Source organism: Prunus avium, chromosome 4 (genome assembly GCF_965620075.1).
Source record: "Prunus avium chromosome 4, drPruAviu1.hap1.1, whole genome shotgun sequence".
Taxonomy (NCBI): Eukaryota; Viridiplantae; Streptophyta; class Magnoliopsida; order Rosales; family Rosaceae; genus Prunus; species Prunus avium.
Window position 1 is genome coordinate 25,288,609 of NC_142287.1, and position 13,558 is coordinate 25,302,166.

General features: G+C 35.2%; 2 protein-coding genes across 3 annotated transcripts; both read right to left on the reverse strand.

Moving 5' to 3' along the window:
* Positions 1-1,182: 1,182 nt before the first annotated feature.
* On the reverse strand, positions 1,183-3,498 carry LOC110774471 (transcription elongation factor 1 homolog). Its single transcript, XM_021979013.2, has 5 exons — positions 3,363-3,498; positions 2,601-2,732; positions 2,267-2,337; positions 1,631-1,652; positions 1,183-1,519 (listed from the first exon to the last, which is right to left on the reverse strand). Exons 2-5 carry the CDS (start codon positions 2,711-2,713, stop codon positions 1,459-1,461), a joined length of 267 nt encoding a protein of 88 aa, XP_021834705.1. The 5' UTR covers positions 2,714-2,732; positions 3,363-3,498; the 3' UTR covers positions 1,183-1,458.
* Positions 3,499-5,142: 1,644 nt separating this feature from the next.
* Positions 5,143-9,161, reverse strand: LOC110774451 (Polynucleotidyl transferase, ribonuclease H-like superfamily protein). 2 transcript variants are annotated; one of them, XM_021978987.2, is made up of 8 exons: positions 8,926-9,161; positions 8,696-8,780; positions 7,918-7,999; positions 7,587-7,695; positions 6,951-7,039; positions 6,814-6,878; positions 6,631-6,715; positions 5,143-5,734 (listed from the first exon to the last, which is right to left on the reverse strand). In XM_021978987.2, exons 1-8 carry the CDS (start codon positions 9,038-9,040, stop codon positions 5,564-5,566), a joined length of 801 nt encoding a protein of 266 aa, XP_021834679.2. In that variant the 5' UTR covers positions 9,041-9,161; the 3' UTR covers positions 5,143-5,563. The 2 variants fall into 2 exon arrangements, with proteins under 2 accessions (XP_021834679.2, XP_021834680.2); XM_021978988.2 differs by having other exon boundaries at positions 6,631-6,712; positions 8,926-9,160.
* Between the last annotated feature and the right edge of the window lie 4,397 nt (positions 9,162-13,558).

The window sequence follows — 13,558 nt, forward strand, 5'->3', positions numbered from 1 at the left end:
AAGAAAGACATTCTGAAGGAGTATATAAGTCATTCTGCACTTTTTTTTTTTTTTGCGCTATAAAAAAAGTCACCATGCACCCTTTTTATTTGCGCTCAAAAAAATCGTCATAATTTTTTTAGCATTCTAAAAAAGTCATTATGCACTTTTTTTTATATCAATTCAGTAAATGAGAGAATGACTCGTAAGGAGTACATTATAGCTTTTTGAGAATGTGATTAACAATTCTTGTATAAAATTCCAACATGAAAGTATTATTTCAAATTCCTTATTTTCTAAAGTAACCAAATTCATATGTGGATTTTATTAATATAGAAAATATTTGAAAATAATTTCCAATTCAGAGATTTAAACCCAAAAATAAAAATTTTAGTTCTTCCATCCAAAAGGCATTCCTAACTTTCACATTCTTGGGTCCAACTTGTTTTCTATTGTTGACAAAATTAGGTTTGATATGTTTGAACTTTGATATTTCAAATTGACTAGCCTCACTTTACATGCGCTCACGCGTTTGTCAATTGGGTTTTTTTAAATAATTTTTATTTATTTATTACACAGAGTTATGGCACTGACGGCACATCCTCACATTGGATTATAGCTAAATCTAACTCGTAACAAGCATCGTTGGCCTTTGTCTTCTCAGATCAAAAAATTAGTCGACAATAAAATTTTCCTTATAAAGAAAACTTTACTGCCACATGTTTGATGTAAATTTGCGGTGACAAACCGTTGGGTTGTTTTAAATGTTAGTGCACTGACAAAAATCTTATATTCCGTTTACAAGGAAGCGGCATACTATCTTGGTGGAGAATTCAAATTCAGTGCAAATTGGTGGAGAATTCAAATTCAGTGCAAGGTAGCAGACACAGCCTTGGTGGGGAACTCGATTCAGGGCAACTATCAGACACACAACCTGTACCAGGTCTAACCTCGGCCTTAATTCGTCATATGTTCGAAAACCAACATCGTTATATTATAAGTGGGTATCTTGTTTAAACATGTTCCAAATGCTTGGTAATGGTTGCAAACTTGATGCCAGGCCGTTGAACATAAGACTTAACCCGAGCTCCTTCTCACATATTCAACTAAGCAGAGACATCGGATTGGTCAAAATCTTCACAACCATTTCCATCTAAACGCAATCATTCACATCAATCTATATGGGAAGAGTATAAAAACTAGTTGAAAGAACCACCAATAGGTAAATTATACAGCAAGCCTATTCTCATAGCTTCGGACATTCAGAGTATGTTAGAATACATATATATCTATATATATACCAACTTATAAAACAAATTGAAAAATGTACATACATGGGTTCAAAACTCTACTATGTTACAGCCACCATACGAATAAAGCCCGATAATACTTTATTGGATTCAAGGGCACAGAACTTTCCAGCCCTCTCTTTCCTTTACAACAACAAGACTGAACTTGAAACATCCCCTATCTTCTTTCCTAAGCACCATCATCATCAACAGTGTTGACCCGCTCACATTCGTCTATCCATTCACTGTATCTGTAATGAAAGAATTTATGGTCATACAAAAGAGTAAAGGAAAAGAGAACAAACTTAATATGAAACTAACCATTAACAAATTCACTAGACAAAAGGATATGAACTACTTACACGTCAATCGGTTCAGTCAAAGCTGCAAAAACAAACAAAAGAAAGATCACCAATTATCAACACACATGGAAATGGCAGTAAATATACGGAAGAACAAGAAGCATCTAAACAGAATAATCATCCAAAACCAAAGTTGCCACATTTACCTACAACCTAGGGGAATTCTCTATCCAGTTTTCCAGTGCAAGGTTGATAGATATTCAATTATGATTCTACTCAGGTTATCCACAAATCTCCCAACACCATCCTTGTTTTGTCCGCATACCATAACAATTCAAAACTCTGTTCGGAAACATATTTTCATTTTGAATTATTCACTTAAATCTCCCTACATTTCATATGCATTATTAACTGTTACATCGAAGTTGGTGACTGTGAAAAGCACCATGTTCATTTTCACCCGACAAAAAACCTAATTACTGAAAAACCAATAACAAAACTCAAATCCTCACAAAAAGAAATTATTGGTGTTGTAGTTTTGACTAATCTTTATGTGTACTTCTGGTTATATAATTATCAATCCATCCTGTTACACTCCCAACATTGGACCTCACAAGTATCCAGAAACAACACGATCTCAGAAATGCTGTACCTTTAAAATAGTAACTTAAGACCACAATAAAGTATTTGGCAAACCTGTGATGGTTGTGCTGAAATTCTCTTGGCAAATGCTACAGATAGCCTCTCCAATCAAGTTCTTCATGTCACTGAAACCAAATAACTTATTCACTTTCAATTCAAAACCAAATGAGAAACAAGTACATATGCAAGTAAGCTAAACCCAGCCAGATTCTATTTCATATATGAAACAAAGAAATGGAAATGAAAATGTGATAATTACCACACATCTCTACCATAGTTGACCAAAAACACATTCCTTGGCAGCACCATTGAACATATAGAACTCAAATAAACTCGATACATTCCTAAGAAGATAAAATATGGAGAAAATAGATTAACAAAAACTTACATTCGGCATTCAACGCTGCTCCCATGGTTGCAAAAGGGGCAACAGAAAACAGTATCAAGCTTGTCCATTCGCTTCTTAGCTGCAGGCTTTGCCTTGGACTTTCTCTTGCCCATTTTTCAACAAATTTCTGTCCTGTTATCATTATTTCAACCAATTAGTTCTCGTTTTAGGATATTAAACAAAACATGCAGCCACCATATCACTTGGGCTTCCCACATACATAAATAGATGGTGCAATGCCTGCTATCATTTTAAAGTATATGCTTTAATTAACAGTTATATAAACCCTGTGTGCGTGTAATTTCAATTAATTGATATTGCCGTGATGTGAAATTTAGAATGCATTTGACAAATACAAGGAGAACATGGGGTTTGGGGAAATATTAAGCCCAAAAATTCGATTGAGGGTTGTGATAATATGTGTTTATATACATAACATAATCACAAAAAACCTTCAGAATTGAAATAAAATTGTTTCTGCTGTTAATTAGAACAAGGAAGAACTTTTGCACCGGAAAACATACTGCTGAATTCCAAATTCGCATACCCAAAAAAAAGTTAAAACTTCAAAAGGGGGGTTGGGAAACCCTAGAAAATTTACAGTCAAAGAAACGAAATTGAAGTCAAAGAAAGCGAAATTAGGAAAGCGATGAAGAAACCCTGGATTCTGAGGAGAAACTGAGAATATGTTCTCGTTGAATGAGAGAAACATTAAGATCACGAACCCTTAAAAGGAGATCGGGGAAAAGAGAAAGACCGTACCTTAGTGAGACAACGCACTTCCGAATCGAATGATTGCTTGCTTTAGAAATGCTATATTTCTGCGGGAGAAAATAATAAATAGGGCGGGTCTCTATTTATAGGCATCTGTTTGCGGCTTGCCCACGTAATCAAGGGCCAAAAAATAAATATCGGCTTCTCTTAGGGCATAAGGCTCAAGAAATGTTAATGCTACTCTAGCAAAAAAAGAAAAAGAAAAGGGGGATCTGTATTAAAGAACTTTATATTTATTATACTTCCTTGGGTTGTTTTTATTACTCTCCATTGTTGATTAATAATTACTTAAATCAGTAATATTATTCCATTCTTATTACAAAATGGTTAAATAACTTTTTGGTCATTGCGTTTTACACAAAAATTCAATTTGGCCACTAGAAAAATCTCAATTTTTACTGTTATTCATTCAATAACAAAAAAACTAAATTTAGCTCTTTATATAACTTAATACTAAATTTATGTTCATGGATATTCTATGAAACATGGTTACTGAAGTACTTTCCCCTAAGAAAGGTAAACGTACAATAGATGAACGTATGTATTTTTTTATGTTTAATTCATATGTTTTTTTACAAAAAATTTAATAATACACACAAAATTCATGTATTATACACATAATTTTCACATATTATTGAATAAAAATAATATATATTAAAAAAAATTAAATGAAAGTGTAGGGGAGGTTAGGAGGTGTGATATATTGTGAGGTTTTTGTATTTATTTTCTCAAAACAGTATCGCCGGGCGGCTATACTTGTAACAAAAATAAAAAAATAGCCGCCTAATTGCTAGGCGGGACTTTTTTTAACTAATCGGCTATACTTTTTTTAACTAATCGGCTATACTTTATAAATATAATATATATATAAACATTATAGCCGAACGGCTATACTGTGTAACCCTTTTATATTTTTTTAAATAGTCTAGCCGTACGGCTATACTGTAAGGTTTTTTTATAATTATTTTCAATAAATCGTATAGCCGACCGGCTATACTCGTAAAAAAAAAGGCTACCATTGCTCTAGGCGGCTTTTTTTTAAATAATAAATAGGATAGCCGCGCGGCCATACGAGGTTTCCTTTTTTAATTATTTAAATCAATAGAATCGCCGAACGGCTACACTGTGAGGTTTTTTTTTTTATTATTTTCAATAAATCGTATAGCCGAGCGGCTTTACTCGGAAAAAAATGCCTCCTAGGGCTAGCTGGGCTTTTTAAAAATATAATAAATAGTATAGCCGGGCGGCTATACCGGGGTCTCCTTTTTAAATTTTTTTAATGAATAGTATAGCCGTGCGGCGATACGGCTGTGCTTTATTTTAATAAATTTTAATAAATAGAATGGCCGCACAGCTATACGGGGGTCCCCCTTTTTTAAAAAATGAATGGTACAACTGTGCGGCTATACCTCGGTTCTTTATTTTAATAATTTTTAATAAATAGTATAGCCGCGCGGCTATACTTGGGTCTTTTTTTTATTTTTAAATATATACTTTTTTTTCCCTGATTTTCATTTATCAATAAGTGTAATTTAGAGCATTATCCATTACTATCAGGCCATTACCCAAATCTCTATTGTTCCTTTTTAATTTTTTACTTTTTCAGAGTTATTAACCATATAAAGAATTTAGCATTTTACGGTTTGATACTCGTATTATACATGTACATTTGTATTTTTCAATATTACTTCCATTTTCCGTACAAGTCTTTAAGACTCGGTAAAATACACATTTTTAAAAAAGCAAAACAAGAACTGAACCACAAGTCTATCAAAGCAGGCATTTTCCTCCTGTAAAAAATTGGTGGGTAAATGCTGCACCAATAATTTATGTTCGAGGGACAAAATTGTGCGTACAAGCAAACATTTTACAAGACATGAAAATTTCCTCCATGGAGAGAGAATAATTTCCTGTCTTCACGAACCTTTTCACCAAAGGATTAAATATAAAGAATAATTCAGCTGGCACCAATGAAAATTTCCTCCATGGAGAAAGAATGGCGGTGAGTCTAAATTTTTTTATCAATTCAAGACATCATGAGATTATCTGTAGCTCTGTTTGATGAAAGAAATTGTTATTGTCTGGTATATCGTTCTTTTTGTTCTTCCTTTTGGCTACATGGGATCTGTTCCTTGTGAATTGAACTTAGCTTCCGAACGGTAAATGGAACTATAAACAGGAAGTCAATACTACGGTGCTGTTTCTGCAAGGTCAGTTTTCAAATCATCTCCCTCCTTCCGCTTCTTTTTAGGCTTTCGTTTCGTCTGTTTCTGCTTGAGTTTAATTTGATCTTTAACTCTCCTTTCCCATGCTTTTTTGTTTTTCTGATAAAGAACCATTGCTGCGCGAGCATCTTCTACCTGAAACAACGTCATGAGTTAAACAAAGGCATCCAACAGATTTGTTGACAAGATGCGGACATGATAAGCAATATGCAGCAACATTCAAGACATAAAGCAATATAACTATAAACAAAAACTTTTACCAACACAGCATCCAAACAGGTAATAATATGAGTTTCTCAACGAAGTAAACTAAATATAATAATTGTATAACAGGGTAATGAATTAAAACTTCTTCAAGGCATTGCATTCACCAACTTCGCAGGCAAATCAAGTTTCATTTGAGGAGAAAATATCTGCCTCCACTCAAACTTTTGATAGGTGTTTGGAATAAGAAGAAAATAAAGGAGAAGGTGTGAAGAGAAAGAAGGTTGAACAAAATACATGGTCCCTCTATTTTCAGGTTCTGAGTGATACAGCAGAGTCCCAAGGCGCTTTAGTTACTTATTTTTTATGTCTTCTTTTATCTCAAATATAAAATACAGCTAAGAGAGACTTTTAGACTTTCTAGGGCACATAGACAAAAGCATGAAGTCTTAGACTTCTAAGACTTCCCAGACTCTTCACGAACCTTCTAGCACTTAGCACATTAACATGTAACAGTAGGGAAATGCTACTTATCCCACCCTTTCTTTCCCAACTTACATGCCACATGATAGGGACCACATCATTGCATTAAAAGAAGAACAATGTGGCAAACCCAATTTCAGCATGTCATCTAAGTTGGAAAGAAAATGTTGGGATAAAGAGTTGGGTTGTATAGCATTTGTCCTTTTTGATGAGCCTTGTCGCATTTCAGTGGAGTTTGTGAAATCATATCCTAATGCTAAATGTTGTAGAAGTTGTATAGAAAGTGCAACAAGAATACAATTTTCTGTTCAAACTGCACTGAGAAAAAGAATCAGAATACTAACTGGGCAGTGCTCCCCATTTTGGATCTGAACATCAAGAAACTCAGCTGCAAGATGCCGAAGTGCCCTTCTGGACCCTTTCCCCCTGCTTCACCAACCACACATATCATGAGGGCAAATCATGATACTTGAAGACTCTCAGCAAATTTTAATTATTGAATAATTCTTAAAGAACGAAAAAATTACCTCATAAAAGGTTCATACTCCAATGTATCCCTCAAGTCCTCCTTGGGATGACTTAAAAGCAATGCCTGTTTCAGTCAAAAAGTTAGATTAAAGATTCACATCTTTACTCTACACAACCATATTAAAAGGCCAGATACCTTAAGATCATTGCGCAATGCATGGCCCACAAGAATTCGTCCTTTAATCAACTCTGCCACTCTTTTCTGAACAATTCGAAAATCCTTTGCTGCAGATAACAAAGATGCATGAGGCATTCTATCACTGTCAGCATAATTTCGCATATATTGGTCTTGTAACTCTAGTTATAATAAATACATATTGATAAATTGTTCATTTAAAAAAACAAGATGTTGCAAATGGAGTGTAAGGATGATGAAAATGATAGTTTACAGAACTGAGATGGGCACTAAAGAGAGACAAGATTATTTAAGACATAGACACCAAGTGAGAAAGAAAATACATAATTGGCAACAACAAAAAAATCATGTAGCTCATCCGGAGAAGAAATTGATGTTAGTTGTATTAGTTTGCACATACAATATTAAAAAAATTGATTTTGCACATAAAGCACAGCCTAATCTATTGACCAATGGAAGTCACTTACGGAGCTAACATAACATAGCCATTTAAGAAACCACCAATTTAGTAGCAGTTCATTCTAACATTTTTCTCTTCTTTTATTTTCAGAACAAGAATTTCATATAGAAGTTCTAGTGAAGCATACCTACATTTAATATATTTAGAAAAGCAGCAGAAATAAAGATAAAGTCAACCTTTTCTCAAGTCCCGGGGACGAATGCCACTTATTTGAGTGCGAAAATCAACAACATGTTCTAGTGGGCGAACAAACTCATCGTATATAACATTACCCCATTTATTTACCTGCCAAAAAACTGTACCATCAGCAATCACCAATCAGTGATCCTAACAAGTTAAAGTACCAAGTGTAAGATGATATCTACCTAAACACATTAACTCACAAATCAACTAAGGAAATAACAGATAAAAAACTGTTTGCCAAAAATGCAAATCTTAAAGATCCAACCTGTCCAACTACTATATGACAGAAGAGTAAGAGATGAAAGAAAAGGAACTAAGGACTACCAGTGTAACACGTCCAAGGGCACTTTTGTTTCCTTGACTGACACCAACCATTTCACAATCCATGGCTACTTCATCTGTCACACTGTCAAATGGTTTATAAGTTAGGTGATATGACCAATTGAAGCTGTTAAGGGGGAAAGTTACTTACACAACATCTTACACATGGAAAAATGCTTAGAAGATGTGCATTCAAACAATTTTTACCAATAAACAAATGTTCACAAAAATGGAGTTCATTACATGTTACCATGATATTGATTGATACCAAAACTAGAAAGCATAACTTTCAAGGTCTTTCTGGAAGTTTTATGAAGATTTTCTTGTAGAAAATTAAACGGGCGAGTGGGAAGACAAATTCTAATAATCATGATTCACACACATATCATGGTCAAGCATTACTCTAATGGATACAATTGCATTACTGAATTCTCAAGTTTAAGTGCCTAACTACTAAAAATTCTTGTAAACTTGGTCTCCATTAATTTGAAGCCATCAGGGTTTCCCTACACCTAAGTCATGAGATAGAACAATTTGAAACAATTAATCTCTTTTCTTCCTACCCTTTATTTTTCTCGTAGTTTAGTTCCCATAGCCAAAGAGAAGAACAATTCGCCTCAACTAAACCAATAGGCTCAAGAGTCTTAAAATCCACATTTAAACAAAACCCATACGACCAAACAAAAAAGAAAAAGAAGCTGAAATTTCTTTTCTTTTCTTTTCCTGCATTCCCTCATCAACCCAACAGAGCAACAAACAACAATATCTCCCAAAAAATCACCTGCAATCATCATTAACAGGAGTGAGAGGATTGACATGAGATAGAGAATCATCCAACTCTGCATCCGTTCTCTCTTTCCGCTTCCCTGTGAATAAAAATCTCAATAAAAAACCTTTGCTTTATGCTCTTTTAAACTCAAACCCAACAAAAAGAAAGGTGCTTTCACCTATATAAATTCTAAGCAAGCCAAGTAGTGGCTGAAGGAAAACAAAGATGTCTGTGCTGTTTACCTAAGATGGTTGCTGGGGTTTCTGTTGCTGGAGGTTTAGGGCCATGGCTCTTCAGCTTTTGTTGGAGTTGAGCCCAGTTGGGGTTTATCTGCACCTGCTGATTAGGGTTCTTCATCTTCTTTCTTCGTCTGCCGGGAAACACAAATGCGATAAAAGAGTATATTCACTGTGCTAAGGTGTCACGACTCACGGGGGCGTCTGATCCCATTAAAACGACGACATCCCGTTTTTGTTGTCTTCTTTCTATAGCCTATAGCATAAGTGGCAGAGAAAAACCCTTTTTCCTTTTTAAAAAAAATTTCAATAGCCTTTTTTTCCATCTAGTTTTTTTTTTCTTTTTCATAAATATTTCATTCATGAGATTTGAACTTAATAAACAAAACTAATGTTAAATTTCACTAAATCAAATTATTACCAATTAAATGGAATTTAGTTATTTAGTTAGAATATGAGGTTGTTTTTTATTTTTATTTTATTTCATGGATGCCCTTTTTTTTATCTTCGTCACACTAAAAGCGAAAAAATTTGCCTGCACTCCAATCGCAACCCGCCATGTGTCTAACTTTGTCAGAAAATGAACAAGTGGCGGGCTGCGATTGGAGGGGGATAGGACTGTAGTCCTATCCCCGGTGCAGGCAAGTGTTTCTCCACTAAAAGGGATCATACTTTTATCATAATCTTTTAACTCATTTCTCTACCAGCCCTTACCACTTCATTAATAAGCTAACTGAATGATTAACAACGAACTTTTAGAAATCCTCATCCTAGATAACTGTTTTTTTTATACAACCAATATGGAGAGGGGTGAATCGAACCTAAGACCATCTCCAACCATGTTGAGGCTAAACTCAAATTTCCACACTTCAAAATACAATTATTCATGTATTTTCAGGACTCAAATTTTTTTTTTCATCCACCCTTGCAAACTCATAATTTGAGTCCACAACTTTATTAAATTGTTTAAGAATGATTCATCCATAATTTTTTTTTGTCATTAATTTTTCTTGATATTTTTTTTGTTTCAACATTCATGATTTAATTTTGTGAACATTTTAACCTAAAAAAATTAGGGAGCTTTAGTTTTAAACCACAATATAGTTTACTAATTTGGAAGATAGAAATACAATTTCATCTAATTAGCATAAGGCCAAAGACCAAAATGTGGTACCTAATTTACAAAAATATCATTAAAAAATATCAAAATTACACACAATGCCACTCCTTCTAAGGCAAGCATACTATGCCACATGTCCACATCCAGCCAACCACCACCGCCGGCCAGCCACCTGCCGCCGGCCGCCTCCGACCAGCCGCTGCCGGCCACCTCCGGCCAGCCACCGCCGACCATCTGTCGCCACCTCCAGCCACCTGTCACCGTCGGCCACCTACCACCACTAGACTGCAGCGCCGCCAGCCAGCAACCACCCATCGCCGACCTGCCATCGTCTGCATGGGACCAACTACGTTGCCCCTTATTCACTTTAAAAAAAAAAAAAAAAGATTTTGTGTCATTAAAGGGACTCGAACCTTGACCCTCAAAGGAAGAGGGCTCACTCACAAACCACTACACCAAACTTGATTTTGTAATATTTATTCAATTAAACAATATTTATATAAACGATCAACGGTTTTAAAAATTAAAAAAAATCATTTCACCACATATTCACACAAAAACTGCAACAAAAATACAATGCAGATATCAATTATATATATATATATATATATATATATATATATATATATAATTAATTTAATAGAAGCAAAATGGAGGAACCGAGATGAAAGTACTAAAATGGAAACTGCGATGCAGAAACGGAAACTGCAATGCAGAAACAGAAACTGGGATGCAGAAACAGAAGGCATTTGCTGACAGAAGGCTTACCATGGTCACCAGATTGGCTGAAACATTTTCCTCTTGCATTCGTTTAAAGGCAAGCATTGCCTCATTAAAGAAGCCATTTTGTCCATAAGCACCAATCATAGTATTCCAAGAAACTACACTCTTCTCAACTATCTCCTCAAACAAGTGCTCTGCCGCCTCCAAATCTGCACATTTAGCATACATTGAGGTAAGAGCATTCTTCACATGAGAATCTGAATCAAGGCCCGCCTTAATTCCAAACCCATGAATAGATTTCCCTTGAGAAACTTACTCTTGTCCACTTGTTTCACCTACATTCATGACACTCTTTTCCGTACATAACCAGCATTGTTCTACAAAACAACCTAAAACCTTCATCCTAGTACCTGCAGAAAATAAGATTCCGCCAAACTCTTTCTGTATTCTCCACCACAGTCGCATTCCAATATCTACATTACCAAAGGCACCAAATCAAAGCAATTAGCAATGCATATAAGAAAACAATAAAACTCACAGAATCCCAATCAATGAAGCTATAAACTGAGAAGAACCCATTAATTAAAAGCTCAAATCAAAACTAACCTGTCTTCCTCGGGAATATCCGAATGTGTTAGCTTAACAACAGTGAGCCAGGTTCAGGCTCTTCGAGTAAAAATTCAAACGAAACACACTCAGTCCACAAATCACAAAACCAAATAAAATCAACCAAAAATACGTTCAACCAAAAGCAAAACTTCACACACCGTTAATCAATCCCATCAAGCCAGCTCCCAAATCTCCACTTCTGCAGAATCAAACTCCCATTCTGCAACTCCAAATTGGTAATCATCACGACCCATAAAAAATAGTATACTAATCTGCCCTATGTTGGGTTTATTCATCATATGTTGTGAACATTGACTCGACTAAATAAAAAACATGGAGCAGCTCCTCACAAATGTAAGGGATTATCAGAGAATCATTTGAAATGCATACTTAAACAATTTTATAAGGGTCATAGTAACAGAGTCATTTTATCGAACAGCTAGTAGGCGAGCTTTTTTACATGGATTAAATTGGAAACACAAGATCCCATACTAAAAAAATCAGTCACTGAACCATCAAATATTAGACATATATGCTTTTAAATTAAAAAAGTAGATTGAATTGAAACTGTTACTCCTACCTGGAAGATCAAAGACTAAGCCACCGAACCATCGAAGACTTCAAATGCAAAATGCTCATAGCTTCTCAAGCCTCTGCAACTGCATTGAACTACGCCTTTGGTCCTTGAGATTGTGGTTAACACCATGGAGAGCGCAAAAAAAACCATTCGAAATTTGGCGGAAAAAGAGCCAAAAATATTTGGACCATTTCTCGATTTATGCGTGTCATCCTTGCGCAGGAAACAGCAGCAGCTGAGGTAGGAGGAAGGTCGGAGCTGGCTTGGGGTGCGACGCCAGTCAAAACTTGACCAGTCCGGTGGCTGGGTGGCCGACGTGCCAGTGGCTGGGGGGTTTTGTCGGTGTCGGTCGAAACAGAGGGGAGGAGAATGGGAGAAGACGCGGGGAGAGAGAGAGAGAGAGAGAGAGAGATATATATATATATAAGAAACTAACGAATTTGGGTTAGGTTTTTAAATGAAAAGGGTATAATTGTCTTTTTAAGGACTAATGTAAGATGGGTCAATAAATCTGGTCTTCCTTTTTGGCCTAATCCAAAATAACAATTCTTTTCTAGGTATTAAAACCCAAACCAAAATATCAAATGTCTTAAATACTAATAAGTAAAGTTATCTATGTCTAATACCTAATTTTCCTAAAAATTAAAATTCCAAAGCATAATAGAATTTCACTTAAAAATAAAAACAAGTACAACCAAGCTTTTGCAATAAATAAAGAAACCACCCAACTTTTTTCAGTCGTTAGATTCCAACGTCCTCTCCTGAAGCTGCCATGTGTCGCGCAAAAGGGCTGCTAGCCAGACAGCTTTGCTGTCACGCGAGGCTCACCTCTTTTTCCTCTTCACATGGGCTGCAAAATAGAGCTTTGGGCTCCACACAAATTACCACTCTAGGCAAAACTTGAACTGGAATTCCACCCCAATTTTCACCTTTCTCAAATTTCCACCCTCTAAAATACAAGGGTTGGAGAAGAATTTTGGACTCAAAAATGAAAATTTGGGTTTCCACCCCAATGGTTAGAGATGGTCTAAAAACCTCAAGTGCAAGGATAAATACCCTTACTCACTACAAGCCCCTTGTCACCCTATTTAACCATAACCAAAGTTTGTTGCTTTCAAGTCGATCTCAACTTCATCATTATGCAAAAAGCTTATAGTTTAAGTATTTAAAAATATTCACGCATGCTATTGATATTCTAGGTTGATTTATCTCTTTTCAATATGGTTTGTATCTAAAATAAAATAAAAATCAATATTCCGACTTTAAAAAATCCTTCTAAGGTAGTATCGAGTTCTCTAAACAATTGGACAAGAGAAAAGTAGAGATTCCATAGCCATGTATTCCTCTATTTTATGATATTCTTGACAATGATATGTACTTTGACTCACACCACCCAACCTGCCATAAAAATGAGTATTATGCTTTTGGGGAACAATATTTAGTTTTTCTTTCTTTCTTCTTTTAGAACAACAAAATGTAGCTTTATAGGAATAATAAAAAATGGAATAAATTTCTTTCCTGCCAAAATTAAAACAATTGATCGGGTTATTTCAAAGAGAAATAAATAAAATATATCAATCTACAGCCCTACTTCCATGCTCGATTTTACA